Source organism: Euprymna scolopes, chromosome 3 (genome assembly GCF_053919585.1).
Source record: "Euprymna scolopes isolate OS-2025 chromosome 3, ASM5391958v1, whole genome shotgun sequence".
Classification (NCBI taxonomy): domain Eukaryota; kingdom Metazoa; phylum Mollusca; class Cephalopoda; order Sepiida; family Sepiolidae; genus Euprymna; species Euprymna scolopes.
The window spans coordinates 124,339,816-124,362,201 of NC_136484.1; the positions used below are offsets into that span (position 1 = coordinate 124,339,816).

The 22,386-nt window shown below is 31.6% G+C and overlaps 1 protein-coding gene across 8 annotated transcripts in view; it reads left to right on the forward strand.

Annotated features, from left to right (window-relative positions):
• LOC145258318 (uncharacterized) overlaps positions 1-22,386 on the forward strand; it is a 376,867-nt gene that overhangs the window by 237,584 nt on the left and 116,897 nt on the right. For all 8 annotated transcript variants that reach the window (XM_080116446.1, XM_080116404.1, XM_080116458.1 and 5 more), the window contains 2 exons: positions 9,828-10,923; positions 17,531-17,646. In XM_080116446.1, the coding sequence (XP_079972572.1) occupies positions 9,828-10,923; positions 17,531-17,646 (1,212 nt within the window). The remainder of the gene's footprint in view (positions 1-9,827; positions 10,924-17,530; positions 17,647-22,386) is intronic.

Consider the following 22,386-nt stretch of genomic DNA (forward strand, 5'->3'; position numbering starts at 1 on the left):
TGGATATTCTTATACTGATATATATATATATATATATATATATATATATATATATATATATATATATATATGTGTGTGTGTGTGTGTGTGTGTGTGTGTGTGTGTGTGTGTGTATATATATATATATATATATATATATATATAGTAAGTTATAAAATATATATGGCGATTAAGCTACACAGAATATTCCGCGTTTCATCCACTCTAGGATTCTTCAGGCTTATGCGAGAATTTTGTGGTTGTCTCGCGTTTTTATATACGCACCTTCTATTTAGTTTTTAGTTAGCCAATCAGCTTTCTAGTATCAACTGCGCCCTTCCTAATCAGCCAATGAGCAGGCACTTTCATATAGTTAGTATATATAGTTATATACAGTTATATATATATATATATATATATATATATTAGTAAAACATAATCTTTAACCTCTAAACCTTTATACCCCCTTTTTAATTTTCTTCTAGACACTATAACTTAATCATTATCCAATAAGCAAAGCAAATCAATACAGATATATCAAATATTAAACCAACATGTATTTTGAACATATCTTACACTGCGTCTACCTAACCTCGCATTATTAACTACACCCGCTTATTTATTTATTCTTTATTTATTTATTTATTTATTTATTTATTTATCCTAACTATACTTTATTTACTTAGTATAAATATACACATGTATATGTATATATATGTCTATATACGTGTGTATATTTATATTTTTATGAATATGTATATTTATATAATTGTATATACGTGTAGATGGGTACATGTGTATGTATGTATGTATGTATGTATGTATGCATGCATGTATGTATGTATGTATGTATGTATGTATGTATGTATATGTACATCTACCTCTTACTGGGGGTTCGTACATGTATCTTCATATGTATATGTATGTGTATGTGCGGGCATGATTGGGTCTATGTATATATCCTTATATGTGCTTATGTATATGTTTCTATGTGCACATGTATGGATGTATGTGCTCATGAGTCGTGTGTATATACATGAATATATATTAGTATATCTATGTACACATGTATATATATGCGTGCGTCTGGGTGTTAGTGTCTGTATATATATGTATATCTAGATGTATGCATGGGTGAACGTATGTATACAGATATAGCTATATCTGAGTTTATATGCATGTGTGTGTTTGTATGTATATATATGCCTATATCCACAATACATTTTACACTGAAAATAAAGTTAAGCATAACCACTCTTCAAAGCACCATGTAAGGAGCCCACCCCGTATATATATGAACTTAACAGAACTACAAGAACCTCTGACTCATTATAACTTAACCACCACTCTCATAATCTTTAACCTTTAAACCTTTATACCCCCTTTTTTAATTTCTCAGTCTATTAATTTATTCTATTTCTATTCCTATCTTCATCTTTACTTTTATCTAGATCCATATGATTTTTTCTAGACACTATAACTTAATACATATCCAATAAGTAAAGCAAATCAATACAGACCCCTAAATATTAAACCGACAACATGTATTTTGAACATATCTTACAATGCGTCTACCTAACCTCGCATTATTAACCACACCCGTGTATTTATTTATTTATATTTTTTATTTATTTATTTATCCTAACTTTACTTTATTTACTTAGTATAAATATACACATGTCTATGCATGTATGTATATATATATATATATGTGTGTGTGTGTGTGTGTGTGTGTCTATATATGTCTGTATATTTATATTTTATGAATATGTATATTATATAATTGTATATACGTGTATATGGGTGCACGTATGTGTATGTATGTATGTATGTATGTATGTATGTATGTATGTATGTATATATATGTATATGAGTATGTATACATGTATAGGAGCTGTGTGTATGTGTGTGTATGTCTGCATATAAATGTGTGTATGTGTATGTGCGTATGTGACTGTACGTGGATATGTAGAAATGTACATATGTATGTGTCTGTATGTATGCGTATTTGCTCGTGCGTTGGCGTATGTATTAACTCTAACCTACCTAAAACCAATTCATTGTCAACTGAAATGAACAAGTCGACTTGAACATCCTAAATGGAATCTTTTACTTGTCAAACACATATGACACTTACACAAACCCTTTCTTTCGCTCTCTCTCTCTCTCTCTCTCTCTCTCTCTCTCGCGCGCTCTCTCTCTCTCTCTCATCTAGGCATGCAGTTCTAAGAAAGAAGTTTTGCTCATGGGATCTACGTTTAGGTTTAGGCACAGATAATGAGTGGGGGAAATTATTGATAGTGTTTTCTGCTAGACGGATGTTTCTTGTGACAGTTCGACGAGGGGGGGGCATAGATTGGAGCTCAGACGAGCACTTGCCATGAAAATAACGATAAAGCAGAGACAAATTCGCAACATCTCTTCTGTGAGAAAGAGGTTGCAGGGAAGAGAAAAGGACATCCCCTACGAGGCTACGAAGTCTATTTTGAACTCTATCAAAGCAGGATAAGTCCTTTCTAGCAGCTCCTGCCCAGATGTGGCAACAGTATTCCATACTTGGACGTACCTAGCTCTTATATAGATAGAGAATTGCATCAGCAGTGAGATATCTACTGGATCGATAGAAGGATCCCACCATTTTTCCAGCGGTCTTGGCTATGGATTTAATGTATGTGTTCCATTTAAGATCAGGAGTAAAGGTCAAGCCCAGAAGCTTGTCAAAACATGAGACCTCCCCAAGACTAGAGCCATTCATTTCAATTGATGTGAGATGGGGATCAGAGCGTTGATGATGTAAAGATAAAAGTTTGGTTTTGGATGCATTAAAAGTAACAAGCCACCTCTTTCATTAATGTACCACATGCTTAAGATCAGAGAAGAGAGAATCAGAGAGAACTTGGTCGTTTACGGTCTTACATGTGCTACCATAGATAGTAGTGTCATCAGCATGAATGATGTAAGGACGTGAGTTGGAAGATCATTAATGTAGACTAGGAAGAGTGTTGGGCGCAGGATGGACCTCTGAGGGACTCCAGCATTAATACTGTGAGCTTCTGATTTCTGCCCATCAACCACTACTCTTATAAACCTATCAGAGAGAAATGATTTAATAATTGAGAAGACATTTCCAGCTATACTGTAGCTGGAGATCTTGTGAAGTAAACCTTTATGCTATACTCTATCAAAGGTCTTTGACATGTCAAGAGCAATTGCCATGGAAAGGTTGCCTCCGTCGAGAGATTCGCTAATCCTATGAGATATAACTGTAAGCACATCTGCTGTAGATCTAGCAGAACGGAAACCATATTGCGTGTCACTAAGAATTATTTTTGCTGAGATAGTTGATTACTTCTCTATTTAACACATATTCCAGCAACTTACTCATGACGCACAGGAGACTTATTGGCCTGTACTGAGAGGAAGATGAGTGATCACTTGAATTCTTAAATACAGGGCATACTGAGCATACTTTTCCAGAGTGATGGGAAGACAACATTTAAACAGTTTTGTAAGTATGGGTGCTAGTTCTGGTTGTGGTTGGAGTCTTTTGAGTACTATAATTGGAATATCGTCAGGGTCGGTTGCTTTACTGGAATCAAGGTTGTTGATTAGCTTGGCAACATCATGTACAGATATTTGTATATCACATAGCGTGTTTTCTGATATAGGAGGAAATATTGGAGGTTGGCCTTGGTCGCAAAGGGTAGAATTAGCTGCAAAGTTATTGGCAAATAGTTTGACTTTGTCTGATGCTGACGAGATTACCTAAGGTCCATTTATGATAGTTGGGATAGAACACACGCTTTTGTTCAGGATTCTGTTTGCTATTTGCCAAAACTGGTGGAAACCAAGCCACTGCTCAGCTACTATGGACTTGACGGACTGAACATACAACTCTCTTGCGTTCTTTATTACTTTTTTACAGTGGTTGCTGGCAGTCCTGGAAGCAGCTGTAGTTTCAGTACATCTATTACGTTGGAAGCAGTGGAAAAAGTGATTTCTGTGCGCAATGGCAGTAGCACATTCTGGAGAGAACTACGGCTGGCTGTTAGGTTTTTGCTGGAATTTTTGAGGGTATGAAACGGTCTATACCTACAATTAACCATTCCGTCAGGTCTGATACTATAGAGGACACATCTTTTTTAAACATGGAACGCAGAGGTAGATCTGATATAAATGTATGGAAGCTATCCCAGTCAGCCATAGAGTATCGATATACTGTACGATGGAGAGGTACATCTGAGGACTTATTACATTTCGTTTTTATCTTAACTGATACAACAGAGTGGTCGGAAGATCCAAGTGGAGACAGAACAGAAGCTGAACACAGTTCAGGGCAAGTTGTGAGAAAAAGTTCTAGGAGACTTGCATACTGGCCGTCAGTATTGGGCACACGGGTAGGTTCCTGAATAATCTGAGTGAGGTCATAAGCAATGGAGAAATCATTACAGAACCTCCCCTCATCATCGGTCTTTTTTGAGTGAGTTAATCATTCCACATTGTGAACATTGAAGTCTCCACAGACATGAATATTTGCTGATGGATAAGCAGATAGGACGTGGTCAATTTTCTCAGATATGCTTTTAAAGATAGTAACTCCGCTGTTGTGGGGACGATAGAGGGCAAATATAAATGCAGTAGTTTGAGCAAGTGCAACCCGGAAGCACATAAAGGGTAAGTTAGGATCTTCTCTGGAGATGTCCCTACCACATGAAAAGCCATCTTTTATATAGGCACATATTCCATGCCCATGGCGATCTTGGGGATCAGATTTGGAAGTTAAAGTAGAGTATCCTTTAAGTACGAACTCATCTAGGGAAATAGTCTGTCCAATGCCAGTTTTGCTTAGAAATAATATGTCTGGTTTAGTCTCCTGTAATTGGGTTTTAAGCTCTGGAAGGTTAGAACGTAAACCTCTGATGTTCGAGAAGGACACGGTAGTGGAGGGTCTACGTTAGAAGTTGGAGATCCGGATTTGATCGTGTATTTTTTTAGTAAAACTTTTAATGATGGAGTTTTGGGATTTGTGGACTAGGTCGACAGACTTGCTTGAAGCAGGACAGGGAGGGAAAGTAAGGGAGAAATAGAAATGAAGAAATATTTTTTGTAGCACATGAAAAGGTAAAGCCGTAACAATTACCCACTAATATGGCATCGAGACGCCCCACCAGAAGTTACTGTATGGTCCAGAATCCATTCACCAAATGGCAATACAGCAGCCCCAGTACTTTTCACCTGCTGATAGGACAGCCTCCTTAGTGGTTAATCCAAGGTTCGGGTCCCTGACTATCAGGCGGATAACGTCAGCCGAAATAAAACGTTTACCTCCAGCACCCTTACTAGTGACATGGCTACAAGGATAGACATAGAAACAGAAAATTTCCGCTATCTCTGGCGGATGTTCATGCAAAATACTGCCAACCTATAGAATACAGCTTTTTCTTCTCCTTTTGTCAGAAAATCCACTCATTAAAAATGACCTAGAATGCATGAAACATTTATTTCATTGTTTTTATAGTCTTTTCCTTTGCAAAGTCAAAAGCGAAAATAATTTTCCTCAACAAAACAACAAAACCAAGCACAATTTATAAATATTTGAACATATAAATAACTTGAAGTGTAAAAATTTTTACCAGAATAACTTAAACCAAAAAGTCGTAATATGGCGTAAAACAAAACAACCAAACCAAACACAATGAATAAATAATTGAAAATATAAAGGACTTGAAGCATAAACATTTTCCCCCAAAATTACTGGATTAAATAACCTGAAAAGTGCTTATGTGTTGGAAAATAACTAAACCAAATTAACTGAAAGTAACTGTCTATGCTGCCTTTTTCAACTTTTCTCGAATTTTATAGCCAATATTAAGAGGTAGCAAACATCTATTGGATATTTTCCATTCATTATTTTTGTATATAAATAAAACAGTAAATTTATGTATGTACGTCCGTTCGGCTGTGTGTAAATATTTAACCCATAAACTCTTAAACTACTTGTCACATAACATTGAAATTACCAGGAAATAGTAATCATACACCAAGGATGGTTTATAATGAGTAAAACCTTTGTTTGGATAGATGAATAATGCGTACAGACATATATCGGCAAGTTGAAATGCAAAATGTTCATTTCAACTTGTCGACATATTTCTACTTCTTTGTGCGCATGCCCAAATTCAATTCATTTCTTCCAGTCGTTTAATAATAAATCTTTCTTACCTATCTCTCAATAGTTACATCAGTAAGTAAATACTGTGAGATTCGAAACCACAATTGTATAATATACTAAAAGTCCGCCCGGTGTTGCCCGGTTGTAAAATATAATGCAGAAAGCATTTAAACACTACTGTGTTTGAATATATGGTTAAGTGTTAGTTTTACTCATTTACAACTGCTTTAAAGCTTCACGGCTCACTCATTTTGCGACCAAATTGCAAACAATTATTGCAGTTTATTGGTCACGTTCTCAGCTATATTTTGAAATAACAAGTTTCAATTTTCGTTCATTAAAACAAAAGTTATAATAAAGTTACTAGTGTCCAAAAGTCTTCAGAATAAATAAGGAACGTGACAGAAGTCATAGCGGGAATGTCGCTCGCATGCCATCCTATTTGGGTTGTATAGGGAGAGTTAACAAAAATTATGCTCTTTGCCATGCTAGGGCTGATAATCTTTCGCTTACGACGTCGCCTGTTAATTCTGTTTCTCTCTTTTTTGTCCCGTCTCTCTGTTTATTTACTTAATTACGTCTTTTATTTGATTTTTTTATTTAGTCAATTTAAGAAGTTGGCAATATTTTTTATGGATTGTTGGCAATGATAATGAACACAAAAAAGAAAATGTTATTTCAAATTAAAGCCTAGAAAAATCATGAATTACATAGAAAAATGCGAGCGTGAAAAGTAATATGGTTAAGATAAAACTTAGAAAAGGAAAAGAAGTAGTTGTTAAAACTGGAAAAGAGAAAGACAAGATTATCTAGTAAAATTATAATAAATTTATAGCTTAAAATATTGCAGCTTCTAGAATTTTTTAAAAGTCCAATTTAACATTATACATGAATTTGTAATGCTGCAATATTTTAAGTTATAAATATATTATACGTTTTACTAGAATATCTTGGCTTTTCCTTTTCGAGTTTTAACAACTAATCCTTTTACTTTTCTAAGTTTAATCTTAACCATATTACTTTTTATGCTCACATTTTTCTATGTAATATTATATTTTTATTAATACAGAACTCTTATTTATTACGAGCAGAAATACCATAGGTATTAAACGTAACGTTAAATTCCTTTACAAAAACAAATGAAGCAATAAAAAAGAAAACAGAAAGAAACTTAGATATATGCATGCGAGTATAGTGTTTTTTTCTAAAGAGTTCACTTCTTGTAAGTTAAAAAAAAAGCACTGAGCTGAGATCGAAACCAAAACCGAAACACATGTCCACTTGTCACGATTTTTAAAAAGTGTTTTCAAACCTACTTACTTTTTAATATAAGTAATTTGTCATATGAACCATTCACGCATGCACATTCGTGGGACAGTTAGCAAAAAGATAAAAATCCGATGACCTCTACGTACCAATTTTTTAATTTTGACCCCTTAGCAGCCCTTTTCTCGAGATGAAAACCGATTAAAATGTTTTTCACATGTCTGAATATCCTATATACCAAATTTCAAGTTTGTAGATCAAAACTTCGTTGAGTATATTGGTTGAGAATGGACCTCACACAAACACACACACATTCTCACTTTTATAGATATAACATATTTAGACCGAATTCAATATATATTGTCGAAAGATTAGCGCAGCAGAGCTAGATCCATGTCAAAGAAAATCATAAAATAAAGCAGGTCATTGTGTGCAGGAGTATTTATCAAAACATCAGCGCCTACGATGCATCTAACATCGTCATGAACAGTTAGAACGTCCTGCGAGCTGACAATAGTTTCTAACAGCTTCTTCAACAGTCTAGCTGCTAGAATCGAAAAGAATCCTCCTGACGAGTCAGCAGACATCGTATTCAATACACCTTATCTGAGTTCGCTAAGTTCCCTCTCCACCTATGAAATCAGATCAGTGTGAAGAAGGGGTCAGGCGGCACGTTGTAGCTACTGTACATGATGTTCATAGCTGGGATAAATGTCAATGTATGCCCTTTGGGAATACTTGGCAGTTTGTTTTTCGTTCTGGTTCTTCTTTCTATCCTCCATCTGAAAATTGCGTTCTTAACAGGCATTTAGTTGACATGATATAGGGATCATTAAGACAGAAAGTCATTAATCTCTAATATGCCATTTTTCTCTTCTCTCTCTCTCTCTCTCTCTCTCTCTATATATATATATATATATATATATATATATATATATATATATATATATATAAAGGGAGAGAGGGGGGAGAGAGAAAAATCAGGATTATATATATATATATATATATATATATATATATATATATATATATATATATAATAAAATAAAATAAAAATTACAATTAAATTTACAAAAATGATCCAAGATGGTAAAACTAAAGTATATTGTAAATATTAAAGAATTAATATTTATAAAGTAATCTCAACCAGATGTAAAAGCTCGATAAAACCAAATAGAAGATAGAGGTTATAATAAGAGTAAATACTTAATAAAACATGTTAAAAAACACTTTCAAAAAGAGTTAAAAACATATTTAATCTGAAAAGGAAACACTTAATAAGAGGATAGTCCTTAATCCGCGGAGTTTCGAAGAAATACCTTCCTTCTCCTCAGAGGGTAGGAATTAGCAAAATGCGGGATCGGATTTTGCATTTGATGAAACTGCAAGTAAGTCAAAGATTTTACTTGATAACAAAAAGTGAAGCAGAGGGAATATGGTGGAGAAAAAGGTGATTTCACGTGAATGGATATGTATGAATTGTACGCAAAAAACGATATCGCTTTTTGCTAATTCCTACCATCCTTCCTACCTACTCTTTTATATATATATATATATATATATATATATATATATATATATATATATATATATATATATAATCCTGATTTTATATAAAAATATTTTGAGGTATATATCCCTTATACTATTTTCCAATTTGTTTCAAATAGCAAGCTAAATGCAGTTATGTTTACGACTTTATAGCAACCAATATATAATATATGTATGCGTATATATGTATTTATATTTATTTATATATATATATATATGTTTGTATATGTATATATGTGTATATGTATATATGTGTATATGTATATATATGTTTATATATGGAGAGAAAGAGACAGAGAAATTATGATAATAGAAATTAAAATTTATGTAGATCAGATTATATTCAGAAAGAAATCTAATTTCCATTAGAAATGACAAGCTCGATATTTAATAATTAAACAGAACCTATAAATGTGTTTACTTCGAAAGTTTTATTACAATATCGACTTATAATGATTTATACTCAAACCAACTTGCTTTTTTTGTGTCTTATGATAATGTACCAAATTCAATGCAAATCTGGAATGTTGGAATTTTGCTTCCATACACACTGTTTAAAATGCTCTAAAGAAACGTAAATTTGGTGAATATTCAATAATTGATGTCTAATACCTACTTTTATGATTTCACAAAAATATGAGATATCTTAATTTGCATGAAGGGTTTCCTCTTTTGTCTTTTTGCTCTTATGTCCAGCAGCTGTGTTCCAAAATTACTAATGATCGGTTAATTGGATAATTATAACCAAATCTTGTACATAGTGATATATAAACATGTATATTTCCTAAGTTTATGTAAAAAGATATATAGCTTCCGTAATTTCTCTTTAATAATTTCTTTTGTTTTAATTTCTTTTCAGTTTCTTGGCTACATATCAACAGCTGTCCGCAGAATGTACGTCCATTTCGGCAAGTCTGGATCCTCCAAAACGTCTCACGAATCCGTACAAAACCTCACTTCAGACTCCTCTTCCCCTGATCAACCCGACAATCTTTGCGAGGAAAACAACCCTACAATAACCTGCGACTCTGCTGCAACATCTGATTGTAGTAGCCAACTTATCGAAGATGGGCCCGATGCCATCGCTCCACCTCGCCAAGGAAACCATTCACACATCTGTCCACAGAATGGGGACGGAGAGCGGGGTCTTGCTTCGGAAAGTGCGAGTGTGGCTACCGCACATCAACATATGGCGAGCACAAAGAATAAAAAGAAAAAGAAGAAAACGGGCAAGAGGGCTGCGAAAGTCAAAAACTCTTCTGATGGGGTGAGCGAGGAGGGCCAGGCTGTCGGGGTCGAATCGGCGGAATCTACTGGTGCCAGTTCCTCGGGGACAAATGAAATCTCTTTATTACCATTCCAGCCCTCTTCAACCACCTGTTCATCCTCATCCTCCTCCTCCTCCTCCTCGTTGGACTTTGTTGCTGCCGACCCCTCTACCAATCCTAACAGTAATGATAAGATTCCGTTGTGTGAAGTAGTAGAACCCAGCGAATCGGGTCCAGTAGTCCTTTCCACTTCAGATAGTGGGGATTCATCTTCAGTTGTCTCAACACCGTTGTCGAACAAAAAGCCCTTATTAAACGGCTCGGCTTCGGCGCCGATCTTAAAATCTAAAAAACTGAAGAAGAGTCTATCGCGGACGCTGTCGAATCTGGATTTCGACAAATGCAGTCCCGAAATATGTGTCGCACTGATGCATCGACCGTCGATCCAGAACGTCGGTGCGCTGAAGAGGAAACTAAAGAACTGCACCACAGAATGGTTGCAAGCGTTCGTCAGCAAAGGTGGACTTGATAATTTACTGGACTACAGTAGCAGCGAGCGCCATCTTCAGCAATTGGCAGATGCCCTTTTGCTGTTGGAATGTATCTCTTGCGTCAGAGTTGTGATGAATTCGCGCCAGGGATTGGAATTTATAATCAACACGAATTATACTACCAAACTGATTAAAAGTAAGCCAACTAATACTTTTCTTTTGATGACTTATAGGGAGGGGGCAGAAGGGTTCATACCATTTCCTCATATATACAGTAAACTCCCAGAGAAGTTGTAAGTTTTATGGATTGGTTTTGTGTAATTTATGAAGACGCGTACAGGAAAGAACGAAAAAAAAAATGTTTTGGCATTAAATGTAGTATCATTTGCTGTTTTCGTAAAATAATATTAATTTGTATTATTATTATTATTATTATTATTATTATTATTATTATTATTATTATTATTAAATGGGGAATTATTTCGAATTAAATTCGAGTTTCGTTGTTAGATAAACCTGACATCGGTTCAAATTCGGTGATCGCTTTGTTTTACTTCGGCTTCTTTCACACGTCGTTGATACATTCCAAGGGGGTTTTGTTTCTCATTTTAAGATGTATTATACTAACTTGATTTTAATAGAAATGATTCTTCATTTAGTAATATATAACGAAAACAACAACATAAAACTACTTTTAACACCTAAACAGAGTTTTCTCGCGTTCTTCAATGGCAGCGATTTTTATAAATTACCAAATTCTGAAAATAATTAAAAAATAAATTAAATTAATTTCTTTTATTTCACAAGTTTCAAAGATGGGGAGATTCGAGAGTTGATCAGTCTGGGGTTGTTTCAATTATCTTGGTTTTTAATTGAATAAGAAACAAATAATAAAATAAAACAATTTTTGTTAAAAACTGAAATTGCAATATTTTAAAAATTAAATATCATAATAGCAAACATAATGGCAAAACAATTTTATTTTATATGACTTTTTGAAAAAAAAAAGAGAGAAAATAACACAAAACTAATCGATTAAAATGGCATGAATTAATTGCATCTCTGGATTTGGAAAAGATAACAAATACTATATATATATATATATATATATATATATATATATATATATATATATATATATATATATATATATATATATATATATATATATATATGCGAATTATTATGGATATTTTTACATTATAAATTTAAAAGAAAACGATTTTATTAGCTGTTTGCTATGCAAGTTTTTTTGTTTTTCATTTACTTAAAATTCGAGACCCCTCCTTGCCTTTGGTATTTCTCATAGATTTATTCCTCTTATCTCTAAATTGCTTTTTTTTTTCTAAAATTATTGGGATAATTATCAAATCATTATCAGATAAATAATCAAATTATAATCTAATCCTTTAAATTATGCTTCTATGGATGGTATTTCTCGAGGAATTCTCTCTCTTCCCTCTCTATTTTTTTTAATATTAAATACTTGTCACAAACCAGTCAATTAAGAATACAAATTTTGTCTATTGTATTTATTAGTTTGTATCATCTCATAAAATTTTTTTATCATTCAACAGTATATCTATCAATCTTGCGAACTATTATCTTCGAGTGGCTTTTGGCCTTCATAAGTGGTGACTCATTAATAAAAGAAGAATCTGGTTTTGTCCAGAATTATCCTATGTTTGAAAAAGCAAAAATCTGTATGGTGTATGTACCCGTGACGAAACAAAAATATATTCCACAAATCATATAAATTATTCTTGAATGACCTCCCTTTTTGTTGTTATTGTTCTTGTTGTTGTTGTTGTTGTTGTTGTTGTTGTTTTTTAATGGCGGACGAGATTGTCAGTACTTTGATGCTCCTAGCATTTTATTTTCTTATTTAAAAATAAAGCCACTTGATTATTTACGGGGTTTTTGAAATATGATATTTTCATTTGGTCATGGGTACGTAGATCATACTGATTTCTCTTTAATTTTGTTTTTGAATATAGGGAAAATTCTGGAAAAAGAACCAAAAAATTTTCGGGTTCGTATATCTATTAAAACCCAAAATCATTTTTTTTTTAATGTACGTGCTGTTCAATTCTTATAAGTGCGTCCATTTTACTATAGACGATTAACTCCAAATTCAGGAAAAAGGAAACGTTTTTTATCACTACAGAAGAAGAAATAATTTTGCACGGTAATACAGAGGCAAGGGAACAGAAAAGCACCTGACATCGACTGAAATATATTTAGTGAATTTCTAACAGCATTTTGTATAATTTTTTAGTTTGAGCTAATTTTCCCAAACTTAACGTATTCAACAGAGACCGCGCCGCCATTTATCTTTTTTTTCAAATATATCGATGAACACGGTATGATTTTCTAACCTAATAAGCATTTTACATTAAATGAAAACACTAAAAACTTATCTAGTTATGTAGAAAAGTAACTTATCTTACCTTTGATAAGATCTGTTTGTTGTATATTTGTTTTTTGGCAACTTTTTTCGAATCTATGTGTAAAGTAAAACAAACTCCTCAAAACACATGAATCCATGCCATGACAGCCAATATAAAAAACGACCATAATTTTTAAAAAAATGACCGTAATTAAAAAACAAAACGAATATAATTTTTTTAAAAAACGGCCATAATTTAAAAAAAAAACGGCCATAGTTTAAAAAAATTACCATAATTAAAAAAAACGCCCACAATTTTTTAAAAAATGACCATAATTTAAGAAAAATGACCATAATTAAAAAAATGACCATAATTTTTAAAAATGATCATAATTTAAAAAAAAATGACCATAATTTAAAAAAAATAACCATAATTTAAAAAAAACGCCCATAATTTTTTTAAAAATTACCATAATTTAAAAAAGGACCATAATTAAAAAAAACGACGATGATTTAAAAAAAAAAAACGACGATAATTTTAAAAAAATTACCATAATTAGAAAAAAAAAACTAAATTTAAAAAAATGACCATAATTTAAAAAAATGACCATAATTTAAAAAGAAAATGACCATAATTTAAAAAAATGACCATAATTTAAAAAAAATGACCATAATTTAAAAAATCGACCATAATTTAAAAAAAACACCATAATTAAAAAAAACGACAATAATAAAAAAAAATACCATAATTTTAAAAAAAACGACCATAATTTTTAAAAAATTGACCAACATTTAAAAAAACGACCATAATTAAAAAAATATTACCATAATTTAAAAAAAACAACCATAGTTTAAAAAACGACCTTAATTAAAAAAAATAAAAACAACCTTAATTTAAAAAAAAAAAACGACCATTATTAAAAAAAATTACCATAATTTTTAAAAAAAACGAACATAACTAAAAAAATACAAAAAAGGCTGGTGAATAAAATCAAAATGGACTATTTCCAAAGTATTATTAACTGCAGATAAATGGATATAAAGCTATAAAGCATATCATAGGTGATTTTTACCGGATTTAACGAATAAAGTACTCAGTAAAGTTCACTTTTTAGTCACACTCTTCTGGAGGTTGAAAGTTCAATCCTTAGTGCGGGTGATGCTAAGAGTAAAATTGATAATTCATTAAGATTTCTATCCAGTTATGGCTGACAGGGCGAGAACATGCTACGCTTGTAGATTAAATAATATGTTTAATTAAAAAATATGTTCTATTAAATAATATGTTTAATTAAATAATATGTTTCGTTCGTTCGAAATTCTGTAAAGATTCCAGAGTTCGACAGAAAGATTTCTGGAAGAAAGTCGGTGATGTAACATTTCAAAAAACTATATAATGTTCAATAAACGAAAACATTAGACAATGGTGCGCATGGAGGCACATAGAAGCACATGGTCTTTTCACACACGCTTGTGTTTATGCATTCCACAAATGTATACTCATGCGTTTTCGCCGGTGAATGATCAAGAACACATTTTGATTAAATAAAATCTGGTACATTTTTATTCTTTGATCGCTGTTTTCCATGTGTGTATTGATTGATTTGTTTTGTTGATCGTTCAGTGGCTTTGGTCATTTATTACTCAAGACAAATAAAATTCACAGTGGAAACACAAGGAAGTTATTGACGATTTAAAGGTTTTATTGAAAGAGAAAGTCCTTTAAAAAGAGGAGTGAGACAGGAAAATTATTCCGTATAAAAAAGACAGTCTAAAATTAAATTCTTCCTTGTGAAATATATACTACAATTAATTCTTAATTTCAAAGGGTAAGTCTCAAAGAGATTTCTTTTGGGTTTCTACATAGCGCATGTTATACCTTGGCTTTCCAGACTCGCAAACTCTGTTCCAAACCTCAAAACCCGAAATCAACACCTGTTTTGTCTGGAGAGCTGACCCTTGACTTTTATTGCCTGACTTTGCTGAGACACAGGGTATATTTCCGTTCGTCGCCAGGCCGTGCTGAAATGCACTTAAATGACACATTCTCTAAATTCACACGTTCATGGCAAGTGCTCGTCTGAGCCCCAATCTATGCCCCCTTGCCAAACTTTCACAAAAAACACTCGGTTAGCTAAAACTACTATCAATAATCCCGCAAGTCTCTATTGGTGCCTAAACCTAAACGTGGATTCTATGAACAAAGCTTCTTTCCTAGAACAGCCCGCCTGTTACGCTGGTCTGCTTCCCAGTTGACTACAATATTGTCGTCTTCAAGTTCAACGTAAACAAGTTCTTGTTAAACCGTCTTCTTAATCAAACGATTACTACACTGTTGTCCCAACGGCTACCGGCTACCGTACACACGTTAACCCTTATCACCCGGAACTTGATAAGTGGTAACTCCTTTCTTAAAAAAAAAAACTACGGCGTATGGCCACAATATATAATAGGGGGTTACATCGGCCGAAGCGTTGTGAGAACTGTAGTCTGAATTAATCCTCATCTAAAAAATTCAGAAATAGATATGACTGGTTCGTGAAGCTAATCCACATTTTGACAGATTTAACGAATAAAAAACATTCAACATAAGTAATTAATCAGCATACATCATATTAAATAAACATGCATCATGGTTTGCCTGTTATACGACACATCAACATTAATTGGGTTATTGAATGCTGACAAATAATACTTCTTGTAAACACCTCATTGAACACAAGTTGCTATTTTACCCATGCTTGGAAGAGGGTTTTCATACCATTTTCAAAAATATTGCGGTATAATAAATCTGATTGGATTTAAACTCTAGATAGCTGATCACAGGTTGTAGTATACTTGTTTGATGTCGAGCATAGTTTTGACTGAGTCGAATCTCCATATCTGGACTTCTTGTCGCATGAGGATGACAAGCGTTGATTGCCTGTGATGATGAGTAATTAGAAAACCGAACCGTTGGAAAATTCAGTCGTAAAAGTTACACTCTTCTGGAGGTTGAAGGTTTAATCCCCAGTGCGGGCAATACTCAAAAGCTCAAAAGACAATGGTTAATTACTTAAAATGCATACTCAGTCGTGGCTGATGGGAGGAGAGCATGTTTCTGCCGGGGGATTAAATAAAGAGTTCCGTTCGAAATTCCGTGGAGGTTGCGGAGTTCGACAAAAAAGATTCCAGAGTTCGTCAAGATAAACCCGAAGAAGATCGGGGGTTACACCGACCAAACGTTGTGAAAATAACACTCAAGATAAGAACAATAGTCCGAATAATTCAAATAATACAGGGTGATCCCCCCACCCAAAAACAAAAAACAAAAGCTAAATGGAGGCCATCTAGAACATATGATGTAGAACGGAGAAAAAAGTCCAAAACCCCTGGTGTTTTGATGTGATGTTTTGAATATAATAAACTAGTTATGACCAAAGTTTCATTTCATTCGGACAGAACACTAAGAAACGGGGCCTAATTAGAGTTGGAGCCCGTTTTGGGGGGTCACCCTGTACAAACCGTTAGAATGAAACTCTTTTAAAAACTATTTATAACCGTGTCATGAATAAGACTAAGTCCATTAATTTGCCCCTCAAGACGAATAATCTTTTATTTGTGATCCCGCATACACTAACAGCAAGGGGTGGTGTAGAGGCATGACAAGAAACCCGGCCCGTATTTGTATAGATCGATGAACCTATATCAAGTCGTGTTTGTCTGACCGCGCTTCTCTCTAATGTAAATTATCATTTTTTTATGGAAACTGCTTCAGACAAGACATGAAGCCATTCGAAGTAAATAAATAAAAACACTATTTTAAGTTTATATATATATATATATATATATATATATATATATATATATATATATATATATATATCCAACGATAAATGTTATGTAGATATATTCCGATCGAGAAAACGGTAATTGTTCCCCCTTTGTCAGAAACATCGTTCGTGAAAAGTGTGATCTAAAGGACAAATAAGGGAAGCGAGAGTTAGGAGGTTAGGGTTAGGGTTAGAGTTAGGAGGATGCTGAAAATAAACCCAAAGTCCAATTTCTACTCTCCATTTACCAAATCCTTTATTCCTTTTCTAATAACGTTTCTCATTTACTACATTTTCCCCCCGTTCGGCTGAGTTTACCTCTGACTTCCACCAGGCAGCTCTGTCCTTAACACTTCAGAAAAATAACCGTTGTTCAGAAGTAGCTAACGCACCGGCACTCAATTTTTTACACAATTTTAAATATAAACACTAAGGAGGATAATCCGAAGAAAAACAATGTAAACATGTAAAATGTTAAACGTAATCATGAATGTGAATTTACTTGTAGGCTTTTCTCTTCGTGTGTTCTTTATAATATTATACATGCTTTTCTGCTAACAGTTCTTTTTCTTCTCTTTTTTTTTTTTTTTTTTTTTACTCAGCTTTGAATTCCCCAAATGTAATGGTCAAAAGTGAAGTGTTTGAGCTTCTGTCGGTTCTTTGCATCTACTCCAACGAAGGATACCAAAGTACGCTCGATGCCATAGATTTGATAAAGGTAAGGAGTCTGTTTTAAATTTTAAATAATGTTTAATAATATTAAACGATTTCCTGATTATTGGTGTAAAGTAGCCCGCGCGGCCCTTCTGCATGATATTCTTAACTTTACAAAGCCTCATCAGCTACAGATGGGCAACCATCTTGAATTCTTCATTTCGTTAAACGGCTTCATTTTTGTGTTCCTTTTTGAGAAGGAGAAAGTTTCTCTCGAAATTATTCAAATGATACACCATCTTGAATATTTTTATTGATATTCAGCAGCAAATACTGGTTTGATATGTTGCAAGAAAATAACATTTATAAAAATTGTATTTCGTTCTCCACGTTTTTTCTTTAAATTTATTTTACAAATGTTTCTTCACAATAATTCCGTCACCATCACCCTTCCTAAATAACTTTGTATTACTAAATTATCTAACTTTTCGCAGTGGATTCTCTGATTGTAATGCATCCTTAAATATTGGGGCATTTTGATAATAAAGGTTTTATTGTCAATACATTTTTCTTTAATCAAAACGAACAACAATATATTTTTTAAATTAAAACGAACAATATATTTTTAAATCAAAATGAACAACAATATATTTTTAAAAATCAAAATGAACAACAATATATTTTTGAAAATCAAAATGAACAACAATATATTTTTGAAATCAAAACGAACAATATATTTTTAAAAATCAAAACGAACAACGATATATTTTTAAAAATCAAAACGAACAACAATATATTTTTAAAATGAAAGCGAACAACAATATATTTTTAAAAATCAAAACGAACAATAATATGTTTTTTAAAATCAAAACGAATAACAATATATTTTTAAATATCAAAATGAACAACAATATATTTTTAAAAATCAAAATGAACAATAATATATTTTTTAAATCAAAACGAACAACAATATATTTTTAAAAATCAAAGCGAACAACAATATATTTTTTAAATCAAAACAAACAACAATATATTTTTAAAACTCAAAACGAACAACAATATATTTTTAAATCAAAACGAACAACAATATATTTTTAAAAATCAAAACGAACAACAATATATTTTAAAAAATCAAAACATGATATATTTTTAAAAATCAAAATCAACAACAATATATTTTTAAAATCAAAGCGAACAACAATATCTTTTTTGAAATCAAAACGAACAACAATATATTTTTTTTAATCAAAACGAACAACAATATATTTTTTTAATCAAAACGAACAATATTTTTCAGGAAATAAACCAATTTTAATGTAATAAAAATAACTTTGACATTAACTGCACAGCAGACATCTACAACTGTTGATTATTACAATTCATTTTTTATGACGTCACACTGTTTTTAGCAACTATCATTCATCCTTCATAGCATGATCAATTTTCAAGTAAAATGTATGTACAAATAAGATTGAGGATGATTAAAATATACCCCCCGAGCAAGTCCAATGAATTAATGAAGTCCTTCTCTCGACAGAGATAGCCTACGTGAAATAATCGAAATTTCCTCGCTCGACAGAGACGGCGCCCCATACCCCTACATCTTATTTGTACATACATTTTATATCATTGTATATATATATATATATATATATATATATATATATATATATATATATATATATATATATATATATATATATATTATTTTACACGAATTCCCACTTTTTTTTTCATTCGTATAGTCCTGAGTATTTGTTCTTTCGTGATAATTTATTCGTTTTTTTTTTTGTTTGTTTTGTTCTGTTTTTTTGTTTTTGTTTTTTTTTTTGGGGGGGGGTATTTCTGTGTTTAACCAACGATTAAACTCCTGATGAGTTTGTTGGCGAGGGTTTTTCCGTGTATTATTTTGAAAGCGATATATATATATATATATATATATATATATATATATATATATATATATATATATATATATATATATATATACGAGCGAACAGTTAATAAAGCATGTTAAAAAACTTTGAAATGAGTTAAAAACATATTTAATCTGAAAAGGAAACACTAGATAAGTGGATAGTCCTTAATCTGTGGAGTTTCAAAGAAATACTTTCCTTCTCATCAGAGGGTAGGAATTAGCAAAATGCGGGATCGGGTTATTGCATGCAAAAGTATTTGATGAAACAACAAGTAAGTCAAAGATCTTACTTTATAACAAAAAAAATTTTGGAGCAGAGGGAATATGATGAAGAAAAAGGTGATTACACATTAATGGATAGTCTGGTGGAAGATAAATAATCCAGTGACTGTAAAAACCAAATATTTAACTTCAAGAAAGTTAATTAAATTATATATATATATATATATATATATATATATATATATATATATATATATATATATATATATAATTAAATTATATATATATATATATATACACATTAATGGATATATATATATATATATATATATATATATATATATATATATATATATATATATATATATATATATATATATATATATATATATATATATATATATATATATATGAATTTAGGAAAACTCGTCTCCGGAAAACTCGACCCCGAAAAACTCGTCCCTTTTCGCTAGGTAGGAAAACTGGTCCCTTATTGAATAAATATCGATTGAAAACACATTTTATGATCGTTCTTGTTTTTTTTAAATAGACTATAGCCCCCCATAATATTTTTTAATAATATTTTTACTTGTTTAATGTTTTTTTTTGTTTGTTTTTTTTTGCTTTTTTTAAATAAAATCGATTTTCTAGTGTCCTTTTTTTACCTAACTGGCTAAGTTCTTAGTGGTTTCACTTATTTTAAAGAGTTTATTATGTTCATAAACGAGACCGCATATTTTTTTTATATTAATATAAAAAGAATTTACTTATTTACTGTTGTTTATAAAAGGGTGAAATCGATTTTTCTACCTCGCCGACTATGTTGTTTGTTGTTTAATTTATTTGGAATCGTTTATTTGGCAAAGTTTTCTTTTTCACAGAAAACAAACAAAAAACATGTCGAGTGTTACGTAAGAACGAGAAATAATGTCCGGTATATCACATCTTAGGGGTCTTGATAGTCGCTAAAAAATAGAAAATTAAAGAAATTACGGGTTTGTATTACTGTACACATAGATTCGAAAAGTTGTCAAAAATCAAATATATAACAAATAAATGTTATCAAAGGCAAGATAAGTTACTTTTCTATGTAACTAGATATATTTTTCGTGTTTTTATTCAATGTAACATGTTTATTCAGCTCGAAAAACATAAGTGTTTACCGATGTATTGTAAAATTCAAGATGGTGCCTCACTCCCTCTTTAACACGGTAAGTTTGAGAAAAGGTGTTATAAATAAAAAACTAGAAAAAATACTATTAAAAACCCACCGAATATATGTCACGGTAACATATATTGAGCGAGTTTTTAACAGTATTTTATCCAGTTTTTTATTTATAACACCTTTTCTCAAACTTACCATGTTAAAGAGGGAGTCAGACACCATCTTGAATTTTCCAATACATCGGTAAACACTGTATGGTTTTTGAGCTGAATAAACATGTTACATTGAATAAAAACACGAAAAATATATCCAGTTTGGTAGAAAAGTAACTTATCTTGCCTTTGATAACATTTATTTGTTATATATTTGTTTTTTGACAACTTTTACGAATCTATGTGTACAGTAATACAACCCCGAAATTATTGAGGGAGATTTGGTTTTAAAAAGAATTAAATTTTAATATTCTGAAAAATTGTTGTCGAAGTTAATAACATATCCAAGAATTATGAAATATGATGAAATGTGAGCTAATTGATTGGTACATTTGTAATGAAATAATAAAGCCAGACAATATGTCAATGTTATTATTTTTGAAAGGGGGGGGCAATAATGTTGATTAGAATTATAAAAATTACTGTCAAAATTAGTAACATATCCAGGAATTATGAAAAACGATGAAATGTTAATTAATTGATTGGTGCGTTTGTAGTTAAATAATCGGCCCAGACAATATATTAAAGTAATTACTTTTCGTAAGGGGTTGCCATAATGTGGGTTTAAATTATGAAAAATGATTGTCGAAATTAGTAACATATCCAGAAATTATGAAAATGATGAAATGTGATTAAATCGATTAATGTGTTTGTAATGAAATAAACAACTCAGACAATATAGAAAAGTTATTATTTTTGTAAGTGGGAAATAATGCAGGTTGAAATTATAAAAAAAAATGATTGTCGAATTAGTAACATATGCAAGAATTATGAAAAATGATGACATGTAAGTTTATTTATTGGTCTGTTTGAATTGAAATAATCGGCCCAGACAATATATCAAAGTTATCATTTTCGTAAAGACGGTGAGGGGGGGGGGATAAGGTGGATTACAAATATCAAAAATTATTGTCGAAATTAGTAACATATCCAAGAATTATGAAAAATGATGAAATGTAATGAATCGATTTGTGTGTTTGTAATGAAATAAATAACAAAGTTATTATTTTCGTAAAGGGGGGATAATGTGGCTTAAAATTATAAAAAATGGTTGTCGAAATGAGTAACATATCCAAGAATTATAAAAAGCGATTAAATTTGAGTTTATTTATTAATGTTTTTTCAATGAAATCATCAAACCAAACAATATATCAAAGGTATTATTTTCGTAAGGACAGCGGGCGATAATGTGGGTTTATATTATGAAAAATGATTGTCGAAATCAGTAACTTATCCAAGAATTATGAAAAATGGTGAAATGTGAGTTGATAGGTGCGTTTGTGATTA